The sequence below is a fragment of the Schistocerca piceifrons genome, chromosome X (assembly GCF_021461385.2).
Source record: "Schistocerca piceifrons isolate TAMUIC-IGC-003096 chromosome X, iqSchPice1.1, whole genome shotgun sequence".
Classification (NCBI taxonomy): Eukaryota; Metazoa; Arthropoda; class Insecta; order Orthoptera; family Acrididae; genus Schistocerca; species Schistocerca piceifrons.
Window position 1 is genome coordinate 295017872 of NC_060149.1, and position 18944 is coordinate 295036815.

General features: G+C 41.5%; 1 protein-coding gene across 2 annotated transcripts in view; it reads left to right on the plus strand.

The window, feature by feature from the left end:
* The window catches only part of LOC124721414 (muscle M-line assembly protein unc-89-like), a 171703-nt gene that overhangs the window by 30855 nt on the left and 121904 nt on the right, over positions 1-18944 (plus strand). For both annotated transcript variants that reach the window (XM_047246380.1, XM_047246381.1), the window contains exon 3: positions 4052-4073. In XM_047246380.1, coding sequence (XP_047102336.1) covers positions 4052-4073 — 22 coding nt within the window. The remainder of the gene's footprint in view (positions 1-4051; positions 4074-18944) is intronic.

Here is an 18944-nt window from a genome sequence, read left to right on the forward strand (position 1 = left end):
TGATGGGTTACTTCTGCTCAGTACTGAGCATAGCGGAGATGCGAGATATCTCATACTGAAATGAGTAAAAATTACGCGCCATCATCTATCCTCCCGATTCTAGCCAAATTTTAGCTACAATAATATCTTCCACCACCAGGATTCCAAGCGGCTACTTCCGCGTTGAAAGTTACAGAATTAACAACCATATCCGCGGAAGTCTTGAAAGGAGGATATAAGATGAACATCAACAAAACCAAAACAAGGATAATGGAATGTAGTCTAATTAAGTCGGGTGATGTTGAGGGAATTAGATTAGGAAATGAGGCACTTAAAGTAGTAAAGGAGTTTTGCTATTTGGGGAGCAAAATAACTGATGATGGTCGAAGTAGAGAGGATATAAAATGTAGGCTGGCAATGGCAAGGAAAGCGTTTCTGAAGAAGAGATATTTGTTAACATCCAGTATTGATTTAAGTGTCAGGAAGTCATTTCTGAAAGTATTCGTATGGAGTGTAGCCATGTATGGAAGTGAAACATGGACGATAAATAGTTTGGACAAGAAGAGAATAGAAGCTTTCGAAATGTGGTGCTACAGAAGAATGCTGAAGATTAGATGGGTAGATCACATAACTAATGAGGAAGTATTGAATAGGATTGGGGAGAAGAGAAGTTTGTGGCACAACTTGACCAGAAGAAGGGATCGGTTGGTAGGACATGTTCTGAGGCATCAAGGGATCACCAATTTAGTATTGGAGGGCAGCGTGGAGGGTAAAAATCGTAGAGGGAGACCAAGAGATGAATACACTAAGCAGATTCAGAAGGGTGTAGGTTGTAGTAGGTACTGGGAGATGAAAAAGCTTGCACAGGCTCAAAAGGCTCTGAGCACTATGGGACTCAACTGCTGAGGTCATTAGTCCCCTAGAACTTAGAACTAGTTAAACCTAACTAACCTAAGGACATCACAAACATCCATGCCCGAGGCAGGATTCGAACCTGCGACCGTAGCGGTCTTGCGGTTCCAGACTGCAGCGCCTTTAACCGCACGGCCACTTCGGCCGGCACTTGCACAGGATAGAGTAGCATGGAGAGCTGCATCAAACCAGTCTCAGGACTGAGGACCACAACAACAACAACATCCGCGGAAGTGGAAACTGAATTTGTTAGCGTGTGTGATATAGAAGCAGAACCTATCTCCATCCGCTGCTTGCATAACTTCATTCAGAAGAGAGTGATATTTTGGTCCTCCTCCAGTCAGTCGACATCGAGGAAACTTTCTTTCGTTTTTGGTATTTTTCGAAAGCTTTTCCACATAGCTGACATTACTTCATTTTTTTTTTTTGCCGGTGATTGTCAGAATATGATAATACTTGATATTCAGTAACAACTTTTATTTGTTCACGAACTTGTTTTCGGCATCGTCGTATGACAACTGATATTCGTGTCAGCTGATTATATAAGCATAGGGATTAGATAATAATAGAAGATATGACGTTCATAAATAGAAAGTTAAGCTTGCATAGAAATTTTGTATAAAGACAAGTTGTCACTCATTTAAAAAAAGTTTACCGAGGTTATAATTTCAGTTTTGTTTTATACGCTTAAATGACGTTACAGCGGAAACAGTACTTTGCAATTAAGTTGACTTGACAAGAGCAAAACTGAAAAGTTCCCTTAAAATTCCAACTTCTGTTGAGCATTTTCTGCTTTATCCTTATGTGTAATATGATGTTCATACAACAAAGAAACGCTGAAAGCCGACATTATTGAAAATGTTACTAATTAGTACTCAGATGGCACAGAGTCGGAGCTTAGTTTTAAACAAACAAACATAGTTTTTTTTTCATTTTGTCTTAAAATATGTTCTTCATGTATGCTTATATGAGAAAACAGACATTCTTTTTTCTTTTACTGGTTTCCATTCCTAGTGGGACAAGTAGATCAACTACACTCTCCGTGGTGCGAATGATGGCTGAAAATGGAATGATAGCTGAAAATTGTTACTTCTGGAGAGAAATTAAAGATAGAACTACAGCAAAAGGACGCTCCATAATAATTCGCCACTCAGTGGTGGATTTGAAAGTAATTTCACAGTACAAATCATCGTTACGAAGAAAATCAGTTCTTGTGACATTTAGTGAAAAATAAAAATGTTAATGCTACTGTAAAATTGTGAAATATTTTAATATCACTTAAAACTTCAAGGACGGGCGGCGTTTCAACACCAATGTAATGAAAAATAAGCTGTAGTGCTCATTTTCTTCAGATATATTGGAGATTAGTTGAACATTTCCATTATTTTTATAGACAGAGAAACGTTCTTCTGAACCTCACTGTTGAAGATAAGAATTTCCTGACTCACGGTCCTCCATAAACCAAGCTAGTGCTCGGCCTATAAAACCTTTCGGCCTATAAGAACTTTCGACAGTGCATTAAATTCCAGTAAAACAGCTTTATTTCACAGCGCAGTCCTTGTAGAACGTAAAAACATCTAATTGCCCCGATATCGTCTGAGCGTCTTCATGACATTTAGAAGCATTAGTAATTAAATACAGTGACATTACAACAGTCATTCAGTTTATTATTTAATATACTGGAACGCGACCCAGAATTTCTAATGAATCTGTTGTTTGTTCATTTATTTAATGTCCACTGTAACTGAATATTTTAGACAAAATATACAAGTGACGTTCAAAAACATTTTAAAGATTTTTGTTGTTTTATTCATGGATACCAGTATCTTGCGGAGTGAAAAGATTATATTCGCCTGAATGTGCCTCTTTAATTTAAATATTATTTTCAGTCAAAAGGAGAGTGAGATTTTGATGCAAAACTACGGGAGAGGAGAGAGGCGCTTATGGAGCACAAATTTCGTAGAGCGCAGAGACTTCCAGAATTTTTTTTCTGCCTCGAATATACTGTATATTTGACATGAGGCCCATAAGTATATCACGTGGCAGATTCGAATGGGTTAGAAGGTACTCGTACTGTCGCTGTCTTGAGTCATCACTCGCGAACAAAGCTGGTATTGAAAAAATTAATTACTAACATTTTCTTCGTGTCATGCAGCGAACAGTGACACCCCCATGGGAGGTCTCATTTGTTTCCTTTATTTTTGCTTAACATCGACGCCCATTACGACAATAAAGCTAGAGAATAGGTAACGTTCATATTCTCAAAGTGGGAAAAGTAATCGACAATTACATTTATGGCAAATTACACCTTTGGACGGATTGTGGGACGACTTCACATCGTTCATGTAGAAGAGATTTGCCTGGCAGTCCTTTACTACACAGTACACAGGTTTAGTCCATCACAAAATTTGAACATACATATTTTTATATTTTATTCGTCCATTATTATTTCATGAAGAGCCACCCTACCTTTATCACTTTCTCGTTTTCCGATTTTTTTTATCCTACGAATAATGACTCTATGATCCAACAGTGAATTATATTAAGCGTGGTTTGGGTTTATAGTCTTCGTTCCTGGCGTCTCTGTTTTCCTCTTACGTTGTCACTGTTTTTAATTTACTCTGACTATTCCATATTACTGGTTTGTTCATCCTGCCGATTCAGATAGCGAAATAAGAATATTAAATGAGAAAATAAACTGGAAATGAAGTATGGAAGTAGAGTCCGTGACTTTCGTTGCTGTTGCCAAATTTAGTTATGTCTATTGGTTCTGCAAGCGTTTTTCTTTTAAGTTTTTGCCTCTAACTCAACGTCACTACACACTACCAACATAGTTTTCTTCCAGAATAAGTGTTTTAAAATTCTCCTTAGTAGCTAAGAAACTGTCGGTTCCACAGTTGTGCTTCCAATACATCCTGCGATATAATTTTATTCTTAACATGTATCGCTATCATCTTTTTTGCTAATCAAAAGATTCTTTTCTTGTGTTTTGATTTATGGTATAGAGTGCTTTGACAGATAGACAATACAAAATATTTCACGAAAATTCTACAAGGGCTATCACTTTTCAAATAAGAATGCTTTGTTTTTATTTTTATTACGTACAATGTTTGGTTGTACTATAAAGTTTCTGATATCTGTTTTTTTTATCTGTTTTCAGCGATCGATGAACCACGAGAAAAGTAAGTACCTTCCTTTCTCAACTTTTTTACCGTCCAATTCACTTTAAGAACCTAACCGCACTCCAGTGTGTGATTTTGACGCCTATTCCTTTTTAAAAAACTAACCTTTCGGCTCACGATTTACCTATAATTATTCAGTGTTCTTGGGTCGCAATCTTCTTTTGGTAATTTAGTGGCATATATTAGGGCTGATATTTCTATCTTCAAACAAGAAGATTGAACGTCAGTTCTTTATTAACAAATGGAATGTGTGAAAACAACTTACCTTATGGAGCCAATAACTCGCATAACTAGCAGGATAAAATTACTAACCATCAAAAATTAGCTTTTGTTTCTTCCGTTCAACGTCTGCTAATTTTGTAGCGATATGAAATAGAACGATCACATACACTCAGTCGTAGGTGAGGCAAGTGGCAGACTTAGGGTAGGTGGTAGAATACTAGGGAAATGCAGTCAATCTACAAAGGAAATCACTTACAAATCACTCGTGCGACCCATCCTCGAATATTTCTCAAGTGCGTGAAACCCATACCAAATGGGATTAACAGGAGATGTTGAACATACAAGCAACAGACAAGGGCAGTACGAATGGTGAAAGGCTTGTTTGACCCAGTGGGAGAGGGTCACAAAGATGTTGAAGCAACTGAAGTGGCAGACACCTGAAGATAGACGCAAACTGTCCCGAGAAAGCCTACTTGCGAGTTTCAAGAACCAGCTTTAAATAATGAAGATAGGAAAATACTACAACCTACTTATGGCTCCCGTAGGGATTTTGAGGGCAAGATTAGATTAATTGCAGCACTCACAGAGGTATTTACTCATTCTACCCACGCTCCATATGTGGCTGGAATGAGAAGAAGCCGTAATAACTAGTACGATGTCATGTACCTTCTGCTCTGCGTTTCACAGTAGTTGATTAGTAGATACAAATGTAGATTTACATAGTCTAAAGGTGCGTTTGCATGGTTCACAGAAATTGCATATTATCGACAATGTAGCCCGGAAATGTTGTCAGATACATTGCCGGCAACGCGAATTACAGCCACATGCTACCCTTCTCTGTTGCCTGTATGTTCAACATCTCCTGTTAATCCCATTTGACACTATTGCCTAGGAACATTTGTGGCAATACAATTCCGGGCCAGAGTGTTTACACTGTCCACAGTATTGCTCCGAGATGGTCGAAAGTGAGCTACTAAAGTGAGTGCGACTCCCCTGTTTTTGCTTTCCACAAGGAAAAAACATAGCAAGAAAATGAGAAATCGGTCTTCGTGGAACGATGTCTCAGCTGGAGGAAATAGGGGGGGGGGGGGGGAAAGGTCAAGGACAGAGGCCTCCTCCCTCGCCCACTTTAAACACGGAGTGGGCCAAGATACGGTTTCTGCCTCCCCATCCCTCAAGCTCACTTTGATATGAATATGACCTGCACACAGAGATAGCGATTAAAATTATGCTGCACGTCAGTTAACATGCGATTAGTATTTTGGTTCACAGCAGTTTTTGCTTGTCAATGAATCAAACCGACAAATCCTTGAAGCTTCAGTCTTATAACTGCAACCACATACTGACCTGTTTTCCTCCTCTTCTCTCCATTCATCGCATGTTTCAGTACGTGCCCCTCAACTTCCCATAAAGAAAAATTCTGGTCAGAGACAAGCTCTGTCGGCCCAGTGCGGCCGATTTTGGGGAGTAGAAATCCTCAAATTTTCAACAAATTGGTTTTTCTGTCTGTTTACGTTGTAACAATTATTCTACTGATCCGTGTAGTGATGTTTTCTTCCATACAAGTTTTGCACCACCATCGTAACTCGAATAGGTGTCTTTATTTTAACGTTTCAGTTTCATAAGACTTACTCTTTCATTTCCTGATCCACTTGAATCTAAGCCCACTCTCGTTCACAGATATGTAGACAGCACAAAACTTTTTTTGAGCAGTTTGGTCTCGCGGCCACGCAAGCGCAAGCCATTCATTCGACAACGACTCACACTAGCCAACAATGCGGACTGTTGTGGCACGCGTCTATGACAGCGGTCGAAATGACACTAGGCCGCGCACTAACATGGATCCAACGTTTAAAACAAATAAAATCGACGTGGTAACCTAAATGTGAGGGCAGGTAGTTTTCTGATATTCCTTCCTCTTCCCTCATTTCACGCCATAGCTACACCGCCAAACATTGTTATGGTGAAAAACGTGACACGAATGTTGGGCTGCCACATGTCCGGGTTTTCGCGGATTTGTTCTGGTTCTGAGAACACCCGGGTGGGGTGTTTCCTGAGGAGATTTTCATACATATTTGTGTCTAGAGAAATTCGACTGATTGGAAATAAATTGATTTTAATAAATCTTAGTTAAAATCCACAATTTGATTACTACTGCGTAGGTTGCTTCGTTCATTTTATATTAAAAAAAAAAAAAAAAGAAAGGCAGGAAGCACGCTTAAGACGCTCTCCTACACACATATTTTTCATTCTTCTTTATTGAGAACAGTGAGAAACCGCCGGCGATCGATGATCGCATGCATCGCGCCGCCGACCCGCTCACCAGATAGTTGTGCGCAGCCAACCCAACTACACATGTCTGCGCCGCAAACATAATATCTCGATATTGCAGTACACCAACTTACGAAAGTATGTATCGTTAATAATCGTTAAGATTTTGTAAGTCGTCATGAGAGGGAGAATGTTCCCTTGTTTGTTGACATCGCCGGCGTGCGCGCGCCTCGTACCGTCAGCAGCTATGATATAAATTACTCAGGGAATACACGCGATATATTGTGGCCATCGGCCAACTTGTCTGGGAAAACAATCCAATTTGACCCAGATGTCCTGGGTTTCCAAGTCTTTGTACGGGGTTAGCAATTTAAGTGCTGGCAGATCGACGCGTATGCAGCCCAACAAGAGATTTTTCTCTAGTATTTCTTCAGCCTTCATGCACAGCTCGAAAAGCTGCGACCATTACGGTTAGCGTACAAGAATGTTCAAATGTGTGTGAAATCTTATGGGACTTAACTGCTAAGATCATCAGTCCCTAATCTTACACACTACTTAACCTAAATTATCCTAAGGACAAACACACACACCCATGCCCGAGGGAGGACTCGAACCTCCGCAGGGACCAGCCGTACAGTCCATGATTACAGCGCCTGAGACCGCTCGGCTAATCCCGCGCGGCTACAAGTATGTAATGTGTCCTCCACTGGAAGACAACTTATTACTGAACATGGTAAGGTTAAAGAATTGTTTCAGAAAGTTATGATTATGACAGTTACAGAATCGTCAGCATCCCCTGAGAGGTCGTTTACCTCCTTGCGACGACAGTGTCGCAGTCGTGAGACAATAATCTAATCCTCGTTCATGCTTATCAATACAGGGCTGGGAAAATTAATCTTACGAATATCATAAAAAAATTTATTTCCTGAACTGTGGCAAAGAAAAATACAATCGGAAAGCGTATGTAAAACTTTGGAGTCAAAAAAGATAGAAAATAACGCCTTCTTCTCTTTCAAAGAAATTGTGATTTTCTTTTTTCTATTAAGATGAGATGCACAGTGTTTGTAAACTAATAAAAATAATAACAATAAGTGGCTTATCTATGGCCGATTAATTTTGTGGTCTAAAGTAAATCTGAACTTACATTCGAAAGCGGTCTCATAGCACGGTAGAACTAATGTCTTTCGAGCTTTATGATATCATTTTCAAAATTAAAAACACTGCACGAGGTTGTGGGATCTTCTACACTATTACCAGCAACGAAATTTTTTCAGTATATGTACGTGTGTATGTGTGTGTGTGTGTGTGTGTGTGTGTGTGTGTGTGTGTGTGTGTGTGGGTGGGTGGGTGTGATTCATATTAGATGAATTCAGTGAATAGTTTGCTTGGCCCCGTCCCCACACAAAAGAAATAGTTGGTAAGAAAATATCTTTGTGGGTGCGTTAACTCAAGCTAGATAGATACCTCTTCCAGAATGCTGAAACTCTATTTTGAATATGTCGTAAAAGCAACTGGTCCGAGAACTGGTAAGACCAATAACGATATGAAAGTCTGTACACCAGTTTAAACCACAATGGCGATCGCCCTTCGCTTTTTCGCCAGGTACAGACGTTCGATGTGCATCTTCATAGGTCACTTCTCATCGATATGCCTTTTTGCACCAGACGTCTGTAACGCTTTGATGTAACGACTCAATGAATTCATTAAGTGTGAAATAAGAAACAAACGTTTACGTTAATATTCTGTTGTGGTCCATCAGTGCTTTGAGAGAACCATGAATATCATAAATGCGGTACATCAACGACGAGAGATGTGGGACGTGAGAAGTAATGCATACGAAGACTGTTGTAAAAAAAGAACAGCTAGCAAGTTGGTAACCACGGAAACATACGTGATGAAGCTTAAAAAAGTTTAGAAGTCTTAACCTATGTAGATTACAATTATGGCTCACTACTGCAGATGTACTACGACGACAGCAGCGATAATGCCCTTTTTCAGACTGCGATCTTTGCACATATTGCAGTGTTCAATAGCTCTGACCGCAAATGTACGACATTTATGAAATACTTGGTTCTCCTGTTTGTCCACTTCGACATTCTTGTAGATAAACAAAGCGATGGAGTGCCTCTATGTTGCGCGCCTACGTTAGGACTGAAGTGAAATAATACCGTTTCACCACTCGAATTATGTGACTTGGCGCTGAGGCACTGCCGGCGTGAGAAAGAGGAAGTCTTGCCAAGGGTGCCCGTACCCGGGGGCAAGGGGGGCCCGCGGCCCCTTCTACACTAACCATCTGGGGAAAAAATAGTGTAGTCAGGTGTTTTTCTTTCAAAAAAACGATTGAAAAGTCGGTATTACAAAGGTTTATAACAGGGTCGGAAATGGGACTTTTCTATAGCTCTTTACAAATCGTCATTTGTCTTCCAAAATATTAAAAATGCTCCATACCCCGAGGTCTAGCTCCTCTCCCCTCCCATCCTCCCTCTTTTAAGCTATCGTACGGGCGCCCTTCAGCCACGGGGAGAGTGAGAGGGAATAATTTACAGACAAGAATAGAGATGGACATTTCCCAGCCTTACGAAACATTCCCCATCATCTCTTGACAACATCTACAACACATCGGGCACACCTCGGAAACTACCTGCAGCAGCTTGTTCCATTAGCAATATTACAAGGCCATATCATTATACCACCGTGTATTACAAACATAGCAGTAATGTTGACGACAACATTACTCTGGCATCACACTGCTGTAAAATATGACCCGTGTACCTAAGGCGTCTAGTTCACGTTTTACATTAGCCTTCTCCTTTTGTTTCCCCAACTGACAAAATTTCCTTGGGGTGGTGGTGCCCTACAACCAAAACAAGATGTGAGACAATGTCTTTTTAACTATAATTATGCCTCACAACGATTTAAGTGATGTAAACAAATTATTAAAGGGAATATGTTTCGGTCACTTATGGCGGAAAAAAAGCCAATGAAATATCCACTGTTGTAGTATTTATAGATGCACATCCATCCCAAGCCATTTATTGTGCTTTCAATGTATGCCATAATATTTACATAATATGTACATAGTTTTAATATTTATTGATGTACATCTGGCCCTTATCATTTACTTTGGTTCCAATGTATATCATAATATTTACATAATCTCACTGCAGTGACACGTTATAACTGACTGTTTTATTCGTGTATCTTAATTTTAACCAGTTCTCTTTCAATGTAAATAGTAAGTAATGTAACAGTAGCAATTTGGAAATTTCTACTGTCACATACACGTACATAACGAAATATCTCTGAGGGTGGAAGTCCTCGGCATTGTTATGGTTGTAATATCGCCATCTTTGTATACATACCTCCATGTGTTGAAACTTCTTAGTGTGTGAGTTTTCGCTGCTGTAAGATCATAAACAGTCTGCAATGGAACATAATGGCGCGGGTTTTTCATTGTAATTAACCGAAACATCTTCCCTTTACTAATTTGTTTACATCACTTAAAATCGTTGTGAGGCACGATTACAGTTAAAAAGACATCGTCTCACATCTTGTTTTGATTGTAGGGCACCACAACTCCAAGGAAACTTCGTCAATTGGGGAAATAAAAGGAAAAAGCTAATGTAAAGCGTAAGCTAGCCGTCTCAAGATGAACCTGTCGGTTCGAAACCGGTGACGCGCTGTTTAAATAAATAAATAGCATTGTAAAAGGTGGCTGGTTGCTGTTATTTTCTATGTAAGAGTCACCCTTGATTTTGTGCACAGCCACAGGCTCAAAATGTTGGTTTTTGACAAAGTAGCTTTAACAGTCGTCACTATTCGCACACACCTCGTGTCGGTCGTTTTGTTTCAGACTGATGCCACGCACAGAAAGTGCAAATTTGTGACACTGTAATTGGCTGACGAAGATTTGTTGTGCTGTGTGTTTGAGCGGATAATTAATTGTTTGCCGGGAGGTCCCATTCGGGGGAGTTCGGCCGCCGTGTTGCAAGTTCTTATTAATTAACGCCACTTTGGCGCCTTGCGAGTCAATGATGATGAAGGACACACAACACCCAGTCCCCTGCCGGGAATCGAATCCGGGCCGCCTGTGTGGTAAGCTGCACTCATATTTAACGCATTATACAAAATTAGACACGACCACAACTGTTTACTAAACGTTTGGAATATAATTTTTCTTCTACTCATTGCGTTGTATTACAAAAGCCTTAATTTAATTTCATATTCCTTGTTACGAATAGGTACCGCTTTTCAAGACGACCATCTTTATAAAGCGCATTCACGAATCCATGCTACTTCGTTTTGCAATTTTTACCATAGCAAGTGTCGGGTACATGCCATGTACGTCAGTGAGTTGTCGGTAGTGGAAGACAAATAGTAAAACATTCTCCCTATCACATCCTCTAAACCTGCAATGCGCGCGCTCGTACTTGACACCTCTGCCACTATGGTATGCGGCCAACGTGACGTGTACCAAGCCCGCCTCGGTTGCTGCGGGGTCAGTGCAGCAGATTGCAGCCAGAGTCGGAGATTTTCTCCGCTCGAGGACTGGGTGTTTTGTTGTCCTTATCTTTGTACTATCGTAAGTGACATTAAAATCGCCAGCATTGCGTCAGATGACAAGTCTAAGCATATGTAACCTCGTATCGGGTTATGGCTTGGTCCTAATGAATGTCCTGAATTGTCGAGACAGACTATCGTATCTCCCACTGTTGAGATGGCTGTACGGTCACATTCTGACGTCAATAAAAATTAAGAACATCTTAAAACGTTGTCTGTATATTTCTGTTTGATAATGGTCAAGAAAAGTACACTCTTAAGAAGCTCTTGACATTATTTGATGTTTCTGGATTCGGTTGTCGGTTGCTAGACGCATATTACAGTATACTAAAATACAGCTGAGAATCGTGGGCAACAGTTTGACGGCCACTGGGTTAATGAGTCGAGAAACGTATTCTCACGTAAGTTACTCTGTACTGAAAATGTATCCTCATGATTGGCATAATTATTTTAGGACAAATAGAAAAATATATTTGAAACTCACATTACTTGTAACACCTTTGATTGAAAAGTATCAGGCCGGCCGTTGTGACCGTGCGGTTCTAGACACTTCAGTCTGGAACCCCGTGACCGCTACGGTCGCAGGTTCGAATCCTGCCTCGGGCATGGATGTGTGTGATGTCCTTAGGTTAGTTAGGTTTAAGTAGTTCTAAGTTCTAGGGGACTGATGACCAAAGATGTTAAGTCCCATAGTGCTCAGAGCCATTTGAACCATTTTTGAAAAGTATCACACAATCATGAAAGAAGCTATAACACGACACGAAAGAGTGACAGCACTACAGCGATTTCTCGCGAGCTGAAGGCCTTATGTAAGCAATTGCGCACATATACGAATCTACAGAACAAAGTGTTGGCTTATGCACTATACTAGCGAACCCGGCAGCGCTTCGCAATTGCTAAATATGTATGGGAGTTGTATATAGGTCCTAATTACCTTCTCTCCCTCTTTCTGTCCTTCCCCTCGTCCCCCCTCTCTTTGTCCATCTTTTCCCCCTCTCCCCTTCTCTGTGCAGCATCTCCACCCCCCTCTCTCTGCCCACCATCTCCTCCTTCTCCCCAGCTTCCTCCACCTCTTTTCCACCCCCCCTCTCTCTCTGCCTATCTCTTCCTTCCCCCTCGCTTTGCGGGGTAGCTGCGCGGTCTGTGGCGTCTTGTCACGGTTCGCGCGGTCACCCCCCCCCCCCACCCCCCACCGTCGAAGGTTCGAGTGCTCCCTCGGGCATGGGTGTGTGTGTTGTGCTTAGCGTAAGTTGGTTTAAGTTGCTGAGCCTTGCTGATTGTTATGCCAACAAAACTTCGATTGGGAATTGAAGTCGCTGGGTAAATCGGTTTGGATCATTGGCATACGGGGTTTTGTGGCGGCGTTCGTAGCGACAAACAATTCGCTGTAGAAACGGCTTACGAAGTCACCGCCACACTTTTAATAGCGGGCCGACCGGTCCGCTGGAACAGTGAACAGAAAGATGAAAACCCAAACACTCTGATTAAATAAAAGTCGGTACTTATCTTTATTGATGAAGATACAGAAACACAATAGTGAACTCCGTGTCTACAGAGATCTGTCTAGTTCGAGTCGGAGCGGCTAGGTCAGCGTCGGCTGACGACAAACAACAACTCTGCTGCGACGAACACACAACTGACTAGCAAGTACACAATTCGGTGGCGAGTATACAACTGAGCGGCGAATACAGAACTGTCCTAGCGCTCGCGACTCCAGCGCTTAAGAAGCCAGAAGCCAGCGGTGGCGCGCGCAGACTTGCGGCGATTTCCTGTCTCGCTGGCGCTGCTTATGCGGACGGCGTCCGGACTTTGATGCTGCCAACCTTTTGGCAGCGGGCTCGGGTGGCATTACTGGCTAGGATATAACACGGGGTATGAGAGATCTCCCCTGTTGCTGGATCTGTGAGGATAATAGCTTCAATCACAGTAATTCGCACTTTTAATCTGTGAACTGTTAGGCTTACAAACATTCGGATGTTTCCAATTCCGTTGTAGTATTCTAATCATAAGCCGATAAACCATTAACACAACTTTCCTGCTTTCTGCTAAACCTGACTGTGAGGATGAAAACAAAACAGCACACAGTTGCGTATACAATTTTTGTTGAAAACTATGTATCAGGAGAAATAATATGCAGTATATTGTCTAATAGTTTAAATGACCTACTATCGTAATTGAACTTGACAGCGTGAAAGAAAACGAAACCGCGCATTTTCACAAGACATCTTGTTAAATACACTGCTATCCGGAACTCTGCGTCCGTATTCGCGAACAGCGGCTGTGAAATTTCCATTGCATAACTCGTAGACAAAGATCGTGTCATCATTCTCCACATGTGTGAAGACCTGTGACATTTTCACTAAACTGACCCATACTGTTTTGGCTGTACACGTAACAACATTGTAGTACACTGCTGCAGCCACTTTAGTGCTGAGACGTGAGGTAAACAACGTATACACTTGCAAGACTCGTCGCCCAACATGTGCAAGTGGAGTGCGCATTGAAATGGCCACTAGAGACAGCACTACATGCCTAATGTCACTTTGGTTCTATTCGCATATGAGTGCTGAGACGAACATGTGACTGACGCCCGTCATTTTCAAACCGCTGCATGTTGGATACAGTTAAGAAAAGGATATACGTTCATTTGAAGTTTTTTGTTCAGAATTAGCAATACTGCCACCCCTCAAAGCATGTACTTTTCCTCATGACTCAACCTGTACACTGGTATAGATTCCCATTTTGTAATTGATTCTGGGAAAAAAATATCTTTTTAATCACGAAATGTTTGTCTGTGATAGAGTTAATTTCCATGTATTTTATTAAAGAAGTTAAGTTTGCAACATCCCTCTTTGCCTTTCAGTGACGGGCTTTCGAATAAATACTTCCGAAACAAGCCTGGTTTTCATATAATTGAATAAACTTTTCTCGCAATTAACGATTGATTTGCTTTATGTCGCTCGACGTCGTGCCGCTACGAAATGTGCCTCACAACTTACACTTCCTCGTACAAGCATGCACACTGTCGGTACACACGCTTTAAGCATGTGCACTGTTCGAACGACCTTTGATGACTTGACGTCGATGAAGCCTCAAGCAGGTTGAACAAGCCATGTGCTTGCAAAATTGCCCCACAGGCGCTGCTTCCACGAAGTGCTTGATCGTGACTGCGCGCTTGTCAAGTTTGCAGAACTTGTGTAGGCGCCTTTCGGAGGACTTTGAGGCATTTGCATTCATAGAGAGCGATTGTAAGAGTTTAGGAATTTTTATTACGACTCGAACGACTCTGCATTACTTCCAGCCAGCCATCCTCATTTTCTGTCACTACGCTGGAGCTCACACTCGGCTGTAAACTGCAGATTGTAGGCTACTCATCACATTGGTTGCATATCTCGAAACTCTCTGTAGTTTTGCGCTGTTGAGCTTTTTTAGTTGTTTAAAATAGCTTATTTTTCTTTCTCTCGTGCTCCACTGACTATTTCGTCGGTTTTACTGAGTCGAGGGCGATAGCCAGTGCCTTTCACGAGACTGAACGGCTATCATATCACTTCTAGAAGCGCAAGTGAGCCACCATACAAGAGCTCATGGGGGTGGTTTTCCCATATAGTTATGTAAATTGGTTGTTACTTCGTAGCTATTATTTGCTCCTCGTTTAGCAATTTATTCTCAGTATTGCTGTTTATGAAAAAAACCGAAATTTCCTTAATTGCTGGCGATGTGAATACCTCGCCAGCTGCAGAAGCCTACTTGTACTGCAGCGCTCATCTCTACTAGATACAGTACATCTACGCTCGCTTGCGGAACAGAGGCCCAACAGCGACAGCTGGGGTGCTATGGGCCAAACTACCTTATTGCGTCATTCATACGAGCAGTAGGCAGTCCGCAGTTGTGCTGCGACCAGTCTAAACGAGGCATCCCAGTGTTTCTAACACGCATTATGTTTCTATTGCAATTTTTCGCATGACAGTGGGCAACCTTCAGTTACAGAGAAACACAATACTGGTATATTTATTAAGAATGTCCCGCACTTCAGAAAGAACTGAAGAAACAAGAGTAGGAACAAAGGGGATCTGCATGGTAAATATACTTAAATTTATTATTATGCACTAAAATTATTATTTTAGAACACTACTTACCTCTTTTTGCTTAACCAACCACTAAAGCGTTCGAAACAACAAAAGTTAGCGAAATACATCAAATTGTTTACGATTCTACAAAGCGCATTCGTTTATAACATGTATCATCGTATGATGGATCCAATTGTAGTTAATACGGAGTAAATGTTGATTTTATGTGTGCGACGTTGTGGCTCCCTTAGAGTAGGAAAATCTGTGAAGTGTGCAGAACAAAATTTTTGTCGCCAAAATGCATTGCCTTCCAGCTCACGTGACATTGTGGCACTTACCTATGGAAAGTAAGTGTACATTTAGTGATATATATATCCATTTACTACCGTAGCAGGAACAGTTATTCAAGACTGGTGTTACCAATAAATGAATGTGTAAAACTGTTCAAATACGTGTAAAATTAAAGGTTCGGTTGTTGCACAAAGTGTAAACAGCAGCGTTGTATCAAAAATACGTGACATTTTCTGCTTTATGTTGGTGACGCGTATTATGCTTTGCACACACCATAGATATTCTTACTCTACAGTGGCAACTGTTGTTGTGGTGTTATGCAGATAGTGCTCTAGTAAAGCATCTCCTTATTATCTGTTTGTGAAAAGTGAAGCATATGAAGTTAATACGGCTGGCAAGCAGCGTTTGAACACTGACAGCGCCGGGTCCTTCCAAAGCTGTATACTTAAAATCAGTATTTATGCTATATTAATTGTAACTGAATTCACCCGATAATGGAGATACAAGGCTCCGAAACGCGTCGTCGAATTACAAATAACGTAACTGCTTACAAATATCTGGGCATTTCAATCGGAGTTTAAATCAGTCACAGTTACGCTTAACCTAAAATTGTGACATTTGATCAACTGTTTTCACTAGGTTACTGTATTTTCAATTTAAATACTAGTAAACTTACACAGTATGTGCTACATCACATAGATACCTTTGACATTGCTTCAGTACCTTGAAGTTCAGGGTAGACAAATGCGTTATGCACCGTAACCGCGTAGAAAAATATTCTTCCCTTTGCTAGATATCATTTACCAGAAACGTAGTTTTATATTTTGAACCATTTATAAAATATTGCGAGCGTCTATGTTGCTAATGACGGCGTATAATTTACTTGCCATAGAACTATTACCAAACATTTCTCTTCATTCCTCCAGGTATGCTCGAACAGTTCTCGGGAATGGGTCGCACTAGTGTTCTATAAGAACACTAAGAGCTTTTTTTTTTTTTTTAATTCTCCTAATAAACCGAAGTTTCGCCTTCCCTACTACCGACCGTATGTTCTCGTTCCACATCATATCGTTTTGCAACGTTACGTATAGGTATTTAATCGTTGTGACTGTGTCAGGCAGCACATCAGCACTACATCAAACATCATAAGGTCGTTTTCCCTACCCATCTGCATTAACTTACGATTTTCTACATTTAGAGCAAGATGCCTAAGTCATCCGGTATTCTCCTACAGTCATACAACGACGACACTTTGCTACAGAATCATCAGCAAACAGTTGCTGATTGCTGCTCGCCCTATTCGTCAGATTATTTATGTATATAGGGGTGTGTAGCACCTACTTTCTCGCCTTGCTGGCTGTGTTAACGCGTCCATACATGGTCTCAATGGTACACCGAAAAAAAAAGGGAGGGAGGGAGTGAATGAAGGGCTTCAAGCCCATGACCGCAGTAAACCGTCTGCCGCCAGACTCTAGAAAACTTGGAACTGTGCCCAAATGCACACGTATCGTGTGAGGCGTGCCAGATGTGCTGAATAGGACTGAAGTCAGGTAACATTGGGGCTACACAAGCACACTCATGTCCTTGCAGTGTTCCTTATACCATTGTGGTACAATTTGGAGCGATGCAGTGGTGCACTGTCTTGGTGAAAGGTACTACTTGCCTGCAGAGCATTTTAGGCGTGTAAACGGATGAAAATAACATGAAAGTATGCACCTATATGGTTCACCAGTCAGAGCCGATGGAAAAACTTGTCAGAGGCCCCATTATGTCCCATATAATAGTTGCCAACACAAGAATACCGCCACCACCTTCCTTACGAGTGCGCTGTGGACGTGTAGGCAGCATCGCCTCGAGTAATTTTCAACGTACTCGTAATCTACATTGCCATCGCCGTGTACCAACATGTATGGCGAATCATTAACCCTGGTGATCTTTTCAAGCTTCGAACGTCCACTAGCTTCAGCGCGCATGCTATTCTCAGGGCCTTTTAGCTTGCTGTGAGCAGAAGCACACGTGTGTGTGAGTATTAAGAGTTATATGCTACTTTATTGCCCATTTATCCGCTAGTAAAAATTGCAGTGGTACTTGGTGCCTCATGTCATCAACACTTTGTTTCCCATGGTACAGCTGTGACACGGTGGCACGCGAAAATGAAGTGTCCTATATGTCGGACACCCATGAGCTGGTCGCTGTCTAACATAAAACTTAGATGTTGCGTGTCTACTCCATCTTGCGCTCCATTGACACGCCGACGACCAGTACAATGTCTGACAATAGTTCAGTCACGTTACGCGCGGGGATATTGTATTTGCCGTGCAATACATCACCGTCTCTAATTCAGCTGGTCGTGAGTATGTATAAGGACTAAACGTAATTGCATCTCTCCATCTTTTATTTTTATTACAGCACACCATATACTCAATATCACAGACTATCACATGGCACTCATCTTAGGTAAAACAGGTGGCCGACTTCGGTGGGATACAAGTGAAATGCAATGAGCCTACAAAGGAAAATGATTACATATCATTCGTGCGACCCATCCTACAATACTTCTCAAGTGTGTGGAATCCATACGAGGTATCAACAGGAGATATTGAACGTATACGGCGAACTGCAGTACGAATGGTGACAGGTTTGTTTGACCCCTGGGAGAGAGTCACGGATATGTTGAAGAAACTGAGCTGGCGGACACTTTGATTATAGACGTAAACCATCCCAGGAAATCACACTTAGAAAGTTTCAAGAATCAGCTTTAAGTGAGGAATTTAGGAATATCCTACGACGCCCTAAATATCGTTCCCATAGAGTTGGCGAAGAAAAAATTAGACTAATTTCAGCTCTCACAGAGGCATTTAAGCAGTGGATTCTTTCCGCGCTCCATACGTGAATGGGACGCATCGAACGAAGTCCCGATAACTCGTAGAATGGGAAGTATGTTCTGCCACGCGTTTCACAATGGTTTAAATGCAGATGTTGCCTACTTCAGAGTAGAACAACTGTTAGCACAGCATCGTCATTCCTCCTTTCTGAATTCCCGTTTTTCCTGTCTCATCAAATAACTTCCCTAGTCTATAGTCCTGCCGTCCATATCCGAAAAACCGTAGACCCACTAATGTGTATTATAACACAATGAAGAGTCACAGAAATTGCTACACCTGCCTAATACAGTATAGAGCCACCGCGAGCACGCAGAAGTGCTGCAACACGACGTGCATGGACTCTACTAATGTCTGAAGTAGCGCTGGAGGGAACTGACACCATGAATTCTGCAGGGCTCTCCATAAATCCTAAGAGTGCGAGGAGATGGAGATCTCTTTTAAACAGCACGTTCTAAGGCATCCCAGATATACTCAATTGTGTTCATGTTTTGGGAGTTTGGTGGCCAGCGGAAGTGTTTAAACCCAGAAGACTATTCCTGGAGCCACTCTGTAGCAATTCTGGCGCGACGGATATC